At 57.6% G+C, this 14,854-nt stretch overlaps 1 protein-coding gene across 12 annotated transcripts in view; it reads right to left on the reverse strand.

Annotated features, from left to right (window-relative positions):
• Positions 1-14,854, reverse strand: part of SNED1 (sushi, nidogen and EGF like domains 1) — a 70,990-nt gene that overhangs the window by 16,152 nt on the left and 39,984 nt on the right. For 10 of the 12 annotated variants that reach the window (XM_033111323.1, XM_033111325.1, XM_033111324.1 and 7 more), the window contains 11 exons: positions 11,747-11,860; positions 9,799-9,912; positions 9,372-9,485; positions 8,187-8,300; positions 7,439-7,735; positions 5,981-6,164; positions 4,177-4,289; positions 3,040-3,321; positions 1,895-2,039; positions 1,704-1,789; positions 70-174 (listed from right to left, as the gene is read on the reverse strand). In XM_033111323.1, the coding sequence (XP_032967214.1) occupies positions 70-174; positions 1,704-1,789; positions 1,895-2,039; positions 3,040-3,321; positions 4,177-4,289; positions 5,981-6,164; positions 7,439-7,735; positions 8,187-8,300; positions 9,372-9,485; positions 9,799-9,912; positions 11,747-11,860 (1,668 nt within the window). The remainder of the gene's footprint in view (positions 1-69; positions 175-1,703; positions 1,790-1,894; positions 2,040-3,039; positions 3,322-4,176; positions 4,290-5,980; positions 6,165-7,438; positions 7,736-8,186; positions 8,301-9,371; positions 9,486-9,798; positions 9,913-11,746; positions 11,861-14,854) is intronic. The other 2 variants (XM_033111326.1, XM_033111322.1) reach the window with 1 other exon arrangement.

The raw sequence follows: 14,854 nt of genomic DNA on the forward strand, positions 1-14,854 counted from the left end.
GTGGGGTGTGCTCTGCCTCCCACTCCACACTGCGCAGTCGGCCCTAGAAGTCCTGTCCTGCTGACTTACTTTCCACAGCCTTGTCACCGCCGCCGCGTTCGGGGAGCTGGAGGGCCAGGCCGACCTGCTCGGGGGCATCTCCTGTGTGCTCGCGTGGCAGCACAGCCGTGGGTTCTAGGAGAAATCAGGTGCCACAGTGCTGCCCACAGACCCCACAGCCTCGGGCCGCCTCCCTGAGCTGCTTCTCCCCATCAGGGTGTAGGGCTGGCCGTGGGGGTGCCCTGTGTGCGGGAGCAGCATGTCCACTTGCCTGCTGGCCCCCACCTTGGGCACGGAGCCCCGTGGGCCTTGGCATTGCCTCCTGTAGGACCGCCTTTTCTCCAGGTGGGGCCCAGCCCTCACCTGCCCACTGTCTCAGGGACCCAGCTTCAGCTGCCACCCCAGCCAAAGCTACTTTGAAGGTCACCAGTGGCCAAGGCAGGGCTGAGTCTCCTGCCTGACCATCTGGCCTCAGCCTAAGCGTCCTTCAGATCGCGGTCTCCTCTCCCTCCAGCCTGCTTCCTGCAGGGGCCACGACGCCCCCTTGTCCCCCTCGAATCTGCCCTGAGGCCACCCTCCCTGCTACCAGCTCCTCGGCAGGTCTCGGCTACACCCTTTGGCATCGGCCCTGAGGCTTCAGGCCTGTGCCCGCCATCCTCCTGGTCACCGTGCGCAGTGACCCTTTCACTGCCCCTCTGCTGGTCACCGAGGGCTGGGGACACTCTGCCGTCTCCTCAGCCCCAGGCACACGTTCTTTCCCTTTGCCAGTGAACGCTTTTGTTGGTTGAAAATTCTCCTTAAACCAGTGATTAGGCTGCCAGAGAATTCCGTGCAGATGGGACCTGGCTGACCAGGGAGGATGAGGCCTGGGAGTCCTGCCCAGAGTCCCCAGGTCGTCTGGGGCGGGGGCAGCCAGCAGGCCTGCCATTTTCAGAATTCTTGGGGGTGGGGCCTGCTGCAGACGCCTGGCCCGCCCCCACCTGCTTCACAGGTGGGAGGGGCCAGGACCTCCGTACCCATCGCCCCCTGTGCTTCAGGGCCAGGCAGACAGGCCTGGTGGCTGCTGCGGGCGGTCGAGCTCGACCTGGCCGAGCAGGACCCGAACCCACAGGCTCTGCCCCGAGCCTGCGACACGACCGCAGTGTGATGGGGACGTGAGCTCCTCGGGCCACAACCTGTGTGCCCATCACCTGGTTCCCTGTGGGCAGACGGAGCCCATGGCACAGCTAGAAGCCCCCAGGGCAGGCTGGTGCTGCTGGTCCAAGGGCCACGCTTTGAGGAGCAGCACATTGATGGAGTCACGCCTTTGGGTCTGCTGCTGACCAACGACGCTCAGTCCTGGCTTGGCGAGCAAAGCTTGCATGTCTTGGACCTGCTTCCGACACGTTTATTTCTCTTCTCTCATGTGCCCTGCTTGCACCCTGTACGTTCACCCCATCTGGCTGTGTCGGGAAGGCTTCCTGTGAATCTGGATGGCGTAACCTGTTCGTGCTGGCCCCAGCGCCCAGGGCTGTGCACTCTGTGGGGGTCCCTGACCGGAGATGCCGTTAGGCATGGGGGGGTGATCTTGAAGCTCTGGTTTTAGGGGCCTCATCCCTTATCGTCCTGGGAACAAGTGCTGAGGGCATGGCACTGAAGCTACTAGGGCTGGCCACGATACTCACGTGATGTCACAGTGACCGATTTGCTGGGTGAGCCACCAAACTTGGCACTCGTTCGTCCTCTGCCATCCACAAGCTCCGAGAACCTGCTGGGAGAATCCCCAGGGTCACCACGTGAAGCACCGTGCCTGGGGCCTCGTGAGGTGACCGTGGCATCTGGCTGCTCCGTGGCGGCTGATGGCGGAGGCGTGTACCTGGGGGCCTGGGTTGGCGTTTCGGGGGCCCCGCGGTCGTTGAGCAGACGCAGCTCCGGCAGGCGTGCTGGGGGCGGTCTGTTTCTGAGCACCCGTGGGTGGAGTCCTTCCCGGTGCCAGCGTCTGTCTGCACCGTCTCTTGGGGCTGCAGGCAGGTGCGGGGCAGGGGCTGGCCACATAAGGCAGGTCTGGGGCTTCCCTGTGCCTCCGTCCCACCCGCTGCTCAGAGAAAACTGAAGGGACGCGCCTGTCCCTGTGGTCCCATGGCGGGGTTGGGGTTTTCTGAGAAGCCCTGGAGCCCCACTCCCCACCTGCCTGCTGGCTGGGCTCCCATCTGAGGAGGAACCACCGCATTCCTGCTGTGAGGTGGACACTGCCTGGCAGGGTTGACGTGGGCTTATCCTAGCCCCCACCCTGGCCCAGGTCTCGTCCCACAGGGTGGGGCCAGGCTCTGCCATCAGCCCCCACCCCCACCCCGTGCTCACCTCGCAGGTGGTGGCATGGCTTCTCTGTGGGTCCTTATCACCTAACTGTGCCCTTCACCCCCCTCCTTCACCTGTGAGCCCTCTTCCCCTGGCAGGTGCACCTGGACAGAGCTGGGTCTGAGTCTCAGAGCAGGCTGGCGGGTCGGGGAGGAGGCGCCCGTGCGTCTGCCCCCCGCACCCCCCCCCCAGGAGACACCGTCTCCACAGACCTGCCTGAGCTCTAAAGTGTGAGCAGGGCTGTGCAGGACCCTGGGGGCCCCATGCCTGAGCCTCCGCGCTCCTGAGCTGCCCCCGTCTGTCTGCCTCTCCCAGGCCACCCCGCCCTGTGGCTGTCCTGGCCTGTGTGTTGCCCTAGCTGCCCACCTCACTGTGGTCCAGCACTGCCCTCTGTCAGCACCTGTTTCTAGGTGATGCTCTGTGTGCCCTGCACAGCCCGCCTGGGGCGCCCTGAGGTGGACGGTGCACAGCGAGGACGGCACAGCACGCTGACTTTTCCACATTGCTCGCACTGGCCCATCTCCAGCTGTCCTGAGCCCTTCCCCCCACTGCTTCTCGCCCACAAATTCTCCTGCTCCTAGTCTGCCTGTTTGATGTCCCTGGGATGGTGTGGCCATGCCAGGGCAGGGGGCTCTGTCCTCATGCCCGCTGCACTGCACTTACAGGTGATGATGTACAGGTGAGCGGGCTCGCTGTGCAGCTGGTCGCCTGCGGTGCTCTGTACGGCCGTCACCGAGAGCTGGTACCGCCGCCCGGGCACCAGGTCCCGCACCGTGTAGGACACCAGCCTCCCGTTGGGGACGTAGCGACTCTTGGTGCTCTGGCTGGTGGTCACGTTGATGACATATGCTTCCAGCAAGGTGCCTGGAGTGGGGGCATCCCAGACCACGTGGGCGGAGGTGGCCGTGACGCGGGTGGCGGTCAGGTTTGCTGGCGGCAGAGGCCCTGGATGAGGCATGGAGCAGGGGAGGGAGGTGAGGGGCTGCTCGGGTCTTCTGCCCGGGACAGTGTAAAGATCTGACACGGATCGCTGAAGCCTCGTCTATCCAGATTTAGTTACTACAGACGTCTTTGGGTCCTAAAGGATGGCAGGCAGGGGACATGGTGGGGGCATGCAGCTGCACATGCGGGGTGCAGCTGCTCAGGGTCTGCAGGGGTGCCTCCTCTGTCCCGAGCAGCTCCCCAGAATGCCTCCCCTGGCACCCAGTGAGGCCCACATCTGCTTATTGTGATTGTCCTCTGCTGTGGGGCACTTCTGATCCCTCTGAGCCTTGACACTCACACCTTCCCCTGGGACGGAGATGAGGGGGATGGGCTAGATCCACAGGGCAGACCAGGCTGCCAGTGCCCAGGGTCAGAGTCAGTGCTGACCCCCCGCCCACCTGGCCAGGTCCTGCTCACACTCCCTCCTCACCCAGCCACCTCCCTCCTGCCTGTTCACTGGTGCCTGTTGACAGCATGGTGCTTGCCCCTCCCATGCATTGGGGAGGGAGGGCCAGGTGTCCGCACGAGACCCCGTGGAGCTCAGCACAGGACAGCTTGGGCACCCTCGTGAGAGCTCCTCTGGCCCTGTGCTCAGCGACCGGTTCGGCAGGAGCCCTTAGCCCGTGGGTGTAAAGGTCACCCTAGCAGGGGGCCTGGCCAGCCCCCTGTAGCAGGTCTCCGGCACACTGCCATTTGGGGCACACTCAGCCTAGGGTTGGGTGTCTGGTGCCGCGGCCGCTGTGGAGAGGACCGAGCATCTGGGAGAGGTGAGAGCCTGCACGGCCACCTGCGTGAGCTGGCCACACCCCTACTTACGGGTCCACACGTGTTGCGGCGCCGAGGCCAGGCTCTCGGTGGGGCGTCCCTGTCCCCCGAGCCCACTGAGGGCGGTCACCCAGATGGTGTACCTCCTTCCTGGCAGCAGTGCCCTGTGGGGAGAGGACAGGATGCTGTCCTGGCCCAGGCAGCCTCTGCCAGGGTGAGCTGTGTGTGTTCTGAGCCGAGTGCTCCTCGATGGGAAGCTCCCGGTCTGTGTCCAGGGCAGTGAGAAGCCTGCCTGTAGCGGCTGTGGCCAGCTCTGAGGTCTGTCTCCTCTCCTGTCTGAACAGTAGGCAAGGTGGTCCTTGGCTTGAGTTCCCAGGAGGGTCCCCAGCTCGTCATGGATAAGAGGGCCCTGCTGCACCTAAACGTTTGTGCAAAGTGGGGTTCACGCCCAGCACCGCTCTCCCCCTGGGAGCCTGGACTCTGCCCCAGGCAGAGGGTACCCTGACCAGCCCCATAACCCTGGGTGCTACGTCTCTAACGGGCTTTCCCGGGCCTCAGGTGTGTCATCACGACTGGTGGCGGGGAATTAACTCCATGGGGAGGGGGCTCTGGGAGCTCACGCCCGGTCCCGACTTCTCCCCGTGAGCCTCTTCCCTTCCGTGTGCTTTGCACCGTCTGTCATGAATCCCAGCTGTACGTCCTGGGAGTCCTGGCGAGCCTGGGGTGGTCTTGGGGACCCCGACACAATTACCAAGTGCCCACCTGGGGCCCCAGTTGTGTTTCTTTGGAAGCGGGTAGGATGTGGATCGAGAAAAGTCACAGTAACAGTTAAAAGACAAAACAGTCTTGTCTCCAGCACAAGTGGCCCTCTGGTTGGAGAGAAAGAACACACACTTGGGAAAAAGTGGCCTTAATAAGTCTGCAAACTAGAAATACGGGCAGCTCAAAGGATGCACAGGGGACATGGCGCCTCGTCCGGTGGCACCTGCGTCCCAGACTCCGCCTCCCCACGACCACGGCCGCTGGCTGCTTGGGACTGGGAACTGCTGGGCTGTTCCCGCTGAGCCCGCCAGATGGATGGACGCCTGGTCAGAGGCACAGTCATTGGACGGCCATTCCCTCAGCTGCAGCCGTGTTTGTCTGCGTGTTTGCTCTGCCCAGAATCCGGGCCCCGGGTGGCCGAGGCCACTCCTCCCCGGGAGGGACACTGCCCAGGAGTCCTGTCTCTCTGCTCGTCTAGCTGCGTGCCCACCCTGTGCAGGGTCCATCGTGGATGAAGCCTGGGAAGGCCCGCTGACCCGGAGGGGCCTGGCCGTGCATTCTGAGACTTCATGCAGGTTGTTCGAGGGTTTATTTCAGTCAGCAGCCATTTTGGATGACTGGCGGTCATTTGAATTGCATGTATCCTGTAGTTTTGTCTTTAATTTGTAATAATTGGGCATAAGAGGTTTGTATGCCTAGTTTAAGTTCTGAACGGATTATCTGAACAAAATAACAATTTAAGGCGACCCTGGGGTTGGCCCGCTTTTTTCCTCTCGGGGGTTCTGCACGGCTCAGGCCGGAAGGGCTCGGGCGAGGCTCTCTGGATGTGTGCAGGAGACACTGCCCCAGATTTGTGGGGCGCCCCTGTTCTTTTGGGACACTTAAACACTTGTCCGGCAGCCTGTGAGGAGGCAAGGCGAGAGACAGGGACAGAGGGTGGCTCCGCCTGCTGGGGGTCAGCAGGTCTTGGGGACACGGGAGGCACCCACCCCGGTCCTCCAGGCGGGCTGGGCAAGTGGGGACAGCACGGAGGGGCCCAGAGGACCAGGTGCTGGCCTGAGGCTGGAGGGGGGCAGTGGCCTCACGCTCTCACCCGAACACGAACTTGTCCACACTCCTATCCACGTCGGTGGACTGGTCCCCCTGGGCCTCGGGGTGGCGGATGGACACGCGGACACTGCTGACAGTGGCATGACGGACCCGGTGCAGAGCCCACCGCACGGAGATGGCGGTGGCCGTCACGTTGACGACCTCCAGGCCCTCGATAGGGCGGGGTCCTGGGTGACAAAGGGGTTGCTCAGCCAGTGCAGGCGCCTCTTCGCCCCTGGGGGAGGGCAGGGGCTCCAGATGAGGCTCAGGAAGTGTGCCGGGGAGTCACCGAGAGGTCCCCATGTGAGGCACCGGCCAGTCTGGGCCTGCCAAGTGCGTCCCTCAGCCACAATGGGCACTGGGTCTGGTGGGCACGCTCCAGGCTCTGCCCTTTGGGGGTTGCTTAGGACCAACCAGCTCGGCCAGATCGGTGGGTGGGGGCAGGCCGGGTCCTTCCTGACGTGCGCTGACCTCGGCAACCCCTGGTCTTTGCTCTGGGTGACTGTTTTGCTCTCAGTGACAGTGACAGACTGGGTGATGCTGGGGCCCATTGGGCATAGAGGCCAGGGGAGTCGTCTGTGACCCGACCCAGGGGAGGGCGTCAGACGTGCTGCAGTGTCCCAGTGCTGCAGTGTCCCAGCCGGGTGAGCACTGGTCCCTCCCTCCCTCCTGGTGGGGACCCCGTTCTGCTGAGGCGAGGGGAGGCTCCATCCTTCTTCCGGATGCCTTTTCCGGTCAGACCCTGCTGGGGCGGCCTTGGAAGCGCTTCTTCCTGAGCCAGCCCCTCCCCCCTCAGAGCCCTGATGGCCCCGCTGGCCCCGGGGCGTCCTCGTCACCTCTTGGCTGGCTTTCGGCCCCACATGCCCTTCCTGAGCTCCTGGTCGCGTCCCTCACTTGACCCTCAGTGTCCTCAGTGTCAGTGCCTGGCAAGAGCCGGCAGGTGACGCCAGGAGGCCCTTTTCCTCCTGCTGAGGCCATCTCTGTGCCTCACCTCTGAGTGACGGCCATGGGCCTGCCCAGTCCCTCCCCCACCCAGCAGTGGCACCGCCTTCCAGTCCACCCCTCTCCTCACGCCCCCAGGCTGCCCCCCACTGGTGTCCTAGCATTCCCCTGCCCCCGTCCATCCCCCAGCGGACAAGCCAGTAGGCCCGAAGCCTCTGTGGATGCCCCCACTCGCCGCTCCCCACACCCTTGCCTGCACCCCAGGAGGCCCTCCCTGCGGTCCCAGCACTTAAGTCCCCTCTGAGTTACTGCCCCCTTCTCAGCAGCATCAGGGTGGCCTCCTGACCCCTGGCCTGACCCCCAGCCTCCCCCACGAGTGGGCTGGCTCACCCCAGGCACCTTCTCAGGCCCCCCAGCTCGTGCCCTAACCCTGCCGTCGCCTCGTCCCTGTCAGCCTGTGTCTGTCCTGTCTCTGTGTCCCACCTGCCGGGTGCCTGGAGGGCATGAGGGGGCCACTCACGCGTGCGGGCGAGCAGTGCCACCGGCCTGCTGATGTCATTCTGGTTGTTGGCATTACGCTTGACAGAGAAGACAGAGATGTTGTAGGCCCTTCCAGCCGCCAGGGCCCGGAGCTGGTGCGAGGAGCGGCTGCGCTCGACGAAGTCCGTGCGGCGGGCCGAGCCGTCCGAGGACGCGTAGGTGACCGCGTAGCCGTCCAGCACCTGCCTGGCAGCCTGGCCTTCGGGTGGGCGCCAGGAGATGGACACCCCGCTCTCCTCCACTCGCTCCACCTTGAGGGCCGTTGGTGGGAAGAGCTCTTCAGGGTTTCGGTCAAGAACAAGGGAAGGGGGGTGGTCAGCTGTCGGCCATAGAAGCCCCGGCCCCCAAGCAGGTGTCCAGCCCAGTGGCCCTAGGCCTGGCTACCCTGGGGCAGAGGTGGGCACTGCTGGCAGGGAGCCTGCTTGTGGCACCTGCAATGGACTCCTTCATTTTGGTCTATGGCCAGTGCCCCTTGGAGGGTCATGTGCACACACGTGACTGCATTTGTGCCCCCTGGAGGGTTGCATGTGTACACACACGTGACTGCATTTATGCCTCCTGGGGCTTATCTGCCCCTCTCTGCTTCCCAGCCAGAGCCTGGGTAAGCAGCTGCCTAGGTGGTCTGCCATGGATATGCCTCTCGGCCCTTTGGCCTGTCCTCTGGCGTGTGTGCCCCCTCTGAGGGAGGAGGGGAGACCCCACCCCGTGCTGGTGCCCTCAGGCCTCACCTTTGGCGCAGTCCTTGCCAGTGTAGCCCACTTTGCAGGTGCAGCTGTGGGACCCATTGCTGGCCAGGCAGTAACCGCGGCCCCCACAGGGGCTAGAGAAGCAGGGGTCACTCACTGGGAGAGGGAGAAAGCAGCAGTGAGCTCTGGGGTGTCACCAGGCCCCCCCATTCCGGCTGGGCCCTTGCTCCTGGGGACACTGGGTGGTTCCTGTGTGGGTGTATTTGTGGGTGGTACCGTCATAGGCAGTGCTTTTGGGATGGGACGGGGGACACTCTTGGAGGGGGAGGGCAGGGCTTGCCAGAGGCCCATGGAGAGGCCAGGCAGGTGTGGCCTTCTGACTCAGCCAAGCCATGCTGCCACTCCCCCAAGCCAACAGCCCTGGTAGGCAGGGACTTGGGGTGGGGTGAGCACAGGCCTGCCCCTCCTGGGGGCTGCCTGCAGCACCAGCCCTCCCCCATGGCCTTGGGGCTGTGGGTGCTGGTGTAGACCTGAGGTTCCAGGCCAGGGCAGGGCCCCAGGGGCCCAGCACGGCCACAGGACACACGTAAACAGCAGTGAGCCAGCATCATGGTCACAGCCACTGCACTGTCCCCCGGGGCCCTTGCCCACCCCAGGCCTGTGTCCTGCAGGCCTCTGTCACAGATCTTGTTCTCAGTGCAGCCTTTACTGCCCTGTGGGGGGGCAGAGCCTAGAAGCTGAGTGCTGCCAGCCAGGCCCAGGATGGGGGCTGGGGACACTCCAACAGGCAGGTCAGGACACGCACCAGTTCTAGGGTGGGATGCATTATCAGCAAGTGGGGGAAGTACGGACGAGATATTCCTAGAGAGCGGGAAGTGTTCTAAAGGAGAGAATGGTGCAGGGGTGTGAGCGATGGGGGCACTGCAGGTCAGAGGTTAGGGGGTCCTCGTGCAGGAGGGGCGTTTCAGCCAGGACCTGCTTCCTGAGGAGCCCCTGCCATGGGCTGACCAGCAGAATAGACCAGATGTAAGGAAGAGCAGGTTCCCAGACCCTGGGGCTGCAGTGAGCTTGGCCGTCCAGGGATGGCAGGGCCGTGTGGCTGGACGTGGGACCGGGTTGGACGCGAGGCCTGCTGGAGTCTGCGAGGTGTGAGGCAGGGTCCCCGTGGGGGTTAGTGTGGTGGGGAGCTTGGCTGGGCCAGGGCAGGAGCGTGTGGTCTTGCCCCACCTGTCTCACAGTGGTAGCCGAAGAAGCCCTCTGGGCAGACGCACAGGTAGGCCCCGCCGCCGTTCTCGCACCGGCCTCCATGCTGGCAGGGGCTGGAGTGGCAGGCGTCCACCTCTGGAGAACATCCAGACAGTGGGCCCGAGCGGCAGGGGGGAGTCTGGGGGAGGGAGGAGAGGACAGCGGGAAGAAGGGAAGGGGGAGGAGAGAGGCTGGGCGGGGCAGGGGCTTGGGGAAACCCCCTCACCCTGGGCAGGCACCCTGCTCTCCCCTCACCCCTCGCCTCTGGGTCTCTCCTACAGGGGGCCTGTCCAGCAGGGTGCCAGGGACTGCCCTTCCCTCTGCTCTCTGAGCGGCCCAGGGTGTCTGGGGCATCACAGGTGGGTGAGGGCCTGGGCAGATGGGGGACCCGCCTGAGCACAGCCCCTACCTGTCTCGCAGTGGACTCCAGCATATCCTGCGGGACACTGGCAGACAAAGGCCCCTGGGAGGTTCCTGCAAGAGCCTCCATTTCTGCAGGGCTGTGCCTGGCACTCGTCTGTCTCTGTAGAGACAGGACACCAGGCTGCATGGCCCTATGTGGGCCCTACACATCCTTACACGGGTGCCACACAACGTTACGAGATGTGATCAAACAATACGGTGAATATTTCAAAAAAAAGTATTACAGTAGAAGACACATTGCCATTGATTCCCCCTCAGAAGACTCCCCCTCACTTTGAATACACTCATCCCATCGTTCTTGCCACTTTCTGAAGCAGTTCTGGAAGTCCTCTTTCATGAGTGTCTTTAGTTGTGCTGCTGTGGCTGCCTCGATATCCTGAATCATTTTGACTTTGGGGAAGAGCCAGAAGTCACATGGTGCCAGGTTCAATGAATGAGGTGATGAGGACACATCGTAATGTTTTTATGTGACAGAAATCACCATATACCAGAAGCGATGTGTGACACAGAATGTTGTCACGATGGAGGATGATTTACAGCACACTTTAAAACACACCTTCTCTCAACCATTGCTCACACCCGACTGACTGCACTGAACAAGTTGAAACTTGTCACACACTGTTACTAAGGTTTGATGCACTACTCCCCATATTGAAGATCCCCGCCTTTCTGTTGGATGGCATTCAGCAGCAGCATTCACCGTATTTTGTGATCACAAAGGCTCCGTGTCACACATCACTTCTGGTACAGCAATTTCTGTCAAATAAAAACATTAAGGTGTGTCCTCAGCCACCTTGTTCAGCGGATCTGGCACGGTGTGACTTCTGGCCTTTCCCAAAGTCAAAATGATTCAGGACATCGAGGCAGCCACAGCAGCACAACTAAAGACACTCATGAAAGAGGACTTCCAGAACTGCTTCAGAAAGTGGCAAGAACGATGGGATGAGTGTGTTTGAAGCGAGGGGGAGTATTTTGAGGGGGGTTAATGGCAATGTGTGTTTTACTCTAACACATTTTTAAAATTTAAACATTCACCCTATTTTTGTTTAATTTTTCTTTTTTTATTGGGGAATATTGGGGAACAGTGTGTTTCTCCAGGGCCCATCAGCTCCAAGTCATTGTCCTTCCATCTAGTTGTGGAGGGCGCAGCCCAGCTCCAAGTCCAGTCGCCATTTTCAATCTAGTTGCGGGGGGCGCAGCCCACCATCCCATGTGGGAATTGAACCGGCAACCTTGTTGTTCAGAGCTCGCGCTCTAACCAACTGAGCCATCCGGCATCCCCACATTCACCGTATATTTTGATCACACCTTGTACTGGACCCACATGGACTTAACACGGCCCCCAGATTCTGTGTGCAGGCTGAGGCCTCAGCCTCATGCCTGCCTCTCCCTGGTCTGCCCCATGAAGGCCCCACCCCCAAGCCGCTCCTGCACTTCACGGCCCAGGCCTCCCAGGTTTCCCAGGGACCCTGACTGGACATCCTGGGCCTGGCCGTCCCTGGGGCAGTGTCTATGTCTCAGGGTTTAGAGCCCGACACATGCATGAGGGGTGCAGGGCTCATCCAGCCGTGCACCTGGCAGGCCTTCCCTCCTTCTGCCAGCTCTGAGCAATGGCCAGGCCCTCTCCAAACCCCACGTTCTCTGTCCCCCCGAGGCCAGAGTTTGCAGGAGGCAGGAGAAGCGGGTTGATCAGCGGTCAGCGTTTCTCAGCTGAGCTCAATCTCCCCAAGGAGGTGGAGGCAGAGAGGTCTGTAAACCACTGTCCTGGACATAAGAGCTGGCAGGGGCCTGAGGGCACAGGCAGTCCCCAACCAGAGGCCAGCCCAGGGAGAGGACTGGCTGGGGCCGGGTGACCACGGCAGGGGACCCTAGTGCCTCAGGCCCGACCAAGGTGCTGGGCTGCCACCTGGCAGTGAGGGCCGAACCCATCTTACCCAGCTCACAGTGGGCTCCTTCATGCCCTGGGCTGCAGATGCACTGGTAGCCGGCGACTTGGTCCTGGCAGGAGCCCCCATGCAGGCACGGCTGGGATCGGCACTCATCAATTTCTGGGAGAGGAGCACCCGGGGCGCGGGAGCCAGGAGAGATCCCAAGAATAAAGCAGTGCTGTGTCATTAGAGGCAATGGCTTGGAGCCAAATCAAGATGGACATGAGTTTTGTTCTGAGGAGCTGGGCGGAATTCTGTGACATCCCCTTAGTGCTTGGAGGGGCCAGAATCCAGGGCGGGCACCCTGGATGCGGAACAGGCACGCGACAGACCTGGGACTCGGTGCTGGGCTCTGTCTATGAATAAAGACCTTGGAGCTTCTCAGAAGACACTGGGACTCAATTCCAACGGCTCTCAGGTGGACGGGCCCAATCTTGCCAATTCAATAAATAGCATTCGTGTATGAAACCGATACAATGGGGATGAGTCCTACGTTTTAAAATATTCACCATGGGTTTTTCTTAAACTGGGAGTTGTGCTCCTGGGTTCAAAATGTTCAATTTAGAAAAGTCTAATTGGAACGCTTACCATGTAAATAAGTAAATAGTAGTGACATCATGACACCTGGGGGCCAGCACCCAACCTGACGAGCTCATCTGGCCACATGCACGTCTCCATTCCGTGTGACACGGATTTCTGTAGCTATCATCTCTCTGCCTCTTTAGTTTTTAAATTTTTACGAATTGCCTAACCAGTACTGTATATGGTGTTGTCTCTGCTGTTCACGAACTTTCTTGGCAGGACACTGTTTCATACTACTCTTCTCTCCACATTACGTTAGTATCTGCATGTGGTGGGTCGCTGCTGTTAATACATTCCACAGTGTGATCACGGCGCACGTCATCCATCCTTGCTTGGTGCGCATTGCGTTGGTTCTAGACTTCTTGCTATTGCAAAAAAAAAAAAAGGATGCTTCTGTGTATATTCTCTCACATCTCCTGGGGCAGATGTGCAAGCTTTTCTTAGATTTACACCTGGAAGTGGAATCTCTGGGACACAGTCTGTGTGACTGTCAACTCAGTAGGCAAATTACCACGTCATTTTCAAAGTACTTAAACCAGTTCACACTTCCTCCAGCAATTTCTGAGAAGTCCTGTTGATCCGCTTTCTGCTTTCTCCTCGACATGTTAGACTTCTAAGTTTTGCCAGGTGAACGCTCCACTTTGTACTTTGGATCTGCACGCAGGTGATTGATTGCTGGCGTTCTTTTCACGTTTGCTGGTTTACTATCTCTCCTTCCATGGAATGCCTGTCCAGGTGTTCTGCCGCTTTTCCTATCGAGTTGATTATTCTTTTCTCACTGATTCATAGAGTTCTTAATATATTCTTGAAACCAGTGTGTAGCTTATATTTCACTTTCTTCTTTAAGGCTGATGAATTTAACTTTTATATAGTCAAATTGTCCGTTTTTTCTTTTATTGTTAGTGCTTTTTTTTTTTATGGCTTAAGGAATCTTTTCTTACCCCAAGGCCAAAAAGATATTTACCTGTATTTTCCACACAAAAATATATAACTAGAAAACATTTAAATCCTTAATCCATATGGAATTAGTTGTTGTGTATGGTGAGAAGTAGAAAACTAATGTAATCTTTTCCCAAGCACATGACCCATTTATTCCAGCCTGTCATGAAGATTTTCTCATGTGCTTTTTAAAAAGAAGTTTATACTGTAATTTTAACTTTTACATTTATGTCTATAATGAATTTGACACATAAAATTTATCATGTTTTTGATACTATAGTGCATGATGCTGTTTTATTTTTCAAGTGTTCACTGCTAGAATATGAAAATATAACTGGTTTTGTATATCGACCCTGTATCCTATGACCTCGTTGAATTCACTTACTAGTTCTGTAGCTGCTTTTACAGAATTTCCTTAGCATTTTCTATGTGCACGATCATGCCATCTTTACTGCTTCCTTTCCGATAGATACGATTTTTATTTCCTTTCCTTGTTTATGGAACCACCTAGGACCTCTAGGATAATGTTGGGAGGAGTGGGTGAAATGGACTTCCTTGCCTTGTTACTGATTATCTCTGGAAGCCTTCCACCATTAAGTATTTTGTTGGCTGTTAGTTTTTCAAGAGTGCCCTTTATCAGGCTGAAGAAATTCCCTCTACTCTTAATTAAGAGTTTTTAATAATAGTTGAATTTTGCAAATGATTTTTCTGTGTCTATTGAGATGATTGTATGGTTTTCTCCTTTATCTCCTAATATAGTGAATTACATTGATTGATTTTCAAATGTTAAAGCAGCCTGTGTTCTTGAGATAAATCCCACGTGGTCGTGATGTATTATCCTTTTTATGTAGTACTGGGTTTGATTTAGTAACATTTTGTTAGGATTTTTGTGTCTATGTTCATGAGGACTGCTAGTCTGGAATTTTAGTTTTTGTAATGTCTCTGTCTGGTTTTGGTATCATAAAATGAGTTGAGAAATGTTCCTTCCTTTTATATTTTCTAAAAGAGCTCATATACGTATTATTCCTTTCTTAAGTGTTTGACAGAGCTCACCAGTGTTTTGAAAATCTGGTCCTGCCATTTTATTTGCAGGAAGGTTTTTATTACAAATCAAATTTAATAATTATAGGGATATTCATATTTTCTATTTATTCTTCTGCCAGTTCTGGTAATTTATGCCTCTCAAGGTCTTCATCCACTTCCTCTAGGTTGTGAGGTATAGTGGCCTAAAGTCACAATACCCCTTGTCCTATAAATGCTGGTAAGATCTTAGTGATGTCTCCTCTTTCATTCTGATACTGCCCATTTTCCTTTTTTTCTTAATCAGTCTAGCTAGAGGTTTGTCTGTTGAACTTTTCAAGGAACCAGCTTTTGGTTTCATTGATTTTCTCTGTATATATCTTTTTTATAATTACATTTTCCCATTGTTGATATATAAAAATGCAATTAATTTTGTTATAATAACCCATATCCACTAAACGTGTTACATTTTCTGTCATTTTCAGTAGTTTGACTGTAAAGACAACCATATCCACCGCAAATACTGTCAGTTTACGTCCTCCTTTAACATTTCATGACATTAATTTCTTTTCA

This window comes from Rhinolophus ferrumequinum, chromosome 8, assembly GCF_004115265.2.
Source record: "Rhinolophus ferrumequinum isolate MPI-CBG mRhiFer1 chromosome 8, mRhiFer1_v1.p, whole genome shotgun sequence".
NCBI classification, from domain to species: domain Eukaryota; kingdom Metazoa; phylum Chordata; class Mammalia; order Chiroptera; family Rhinolophidae; genus Rhinolophus; species Rhinolophus ferrumequinum.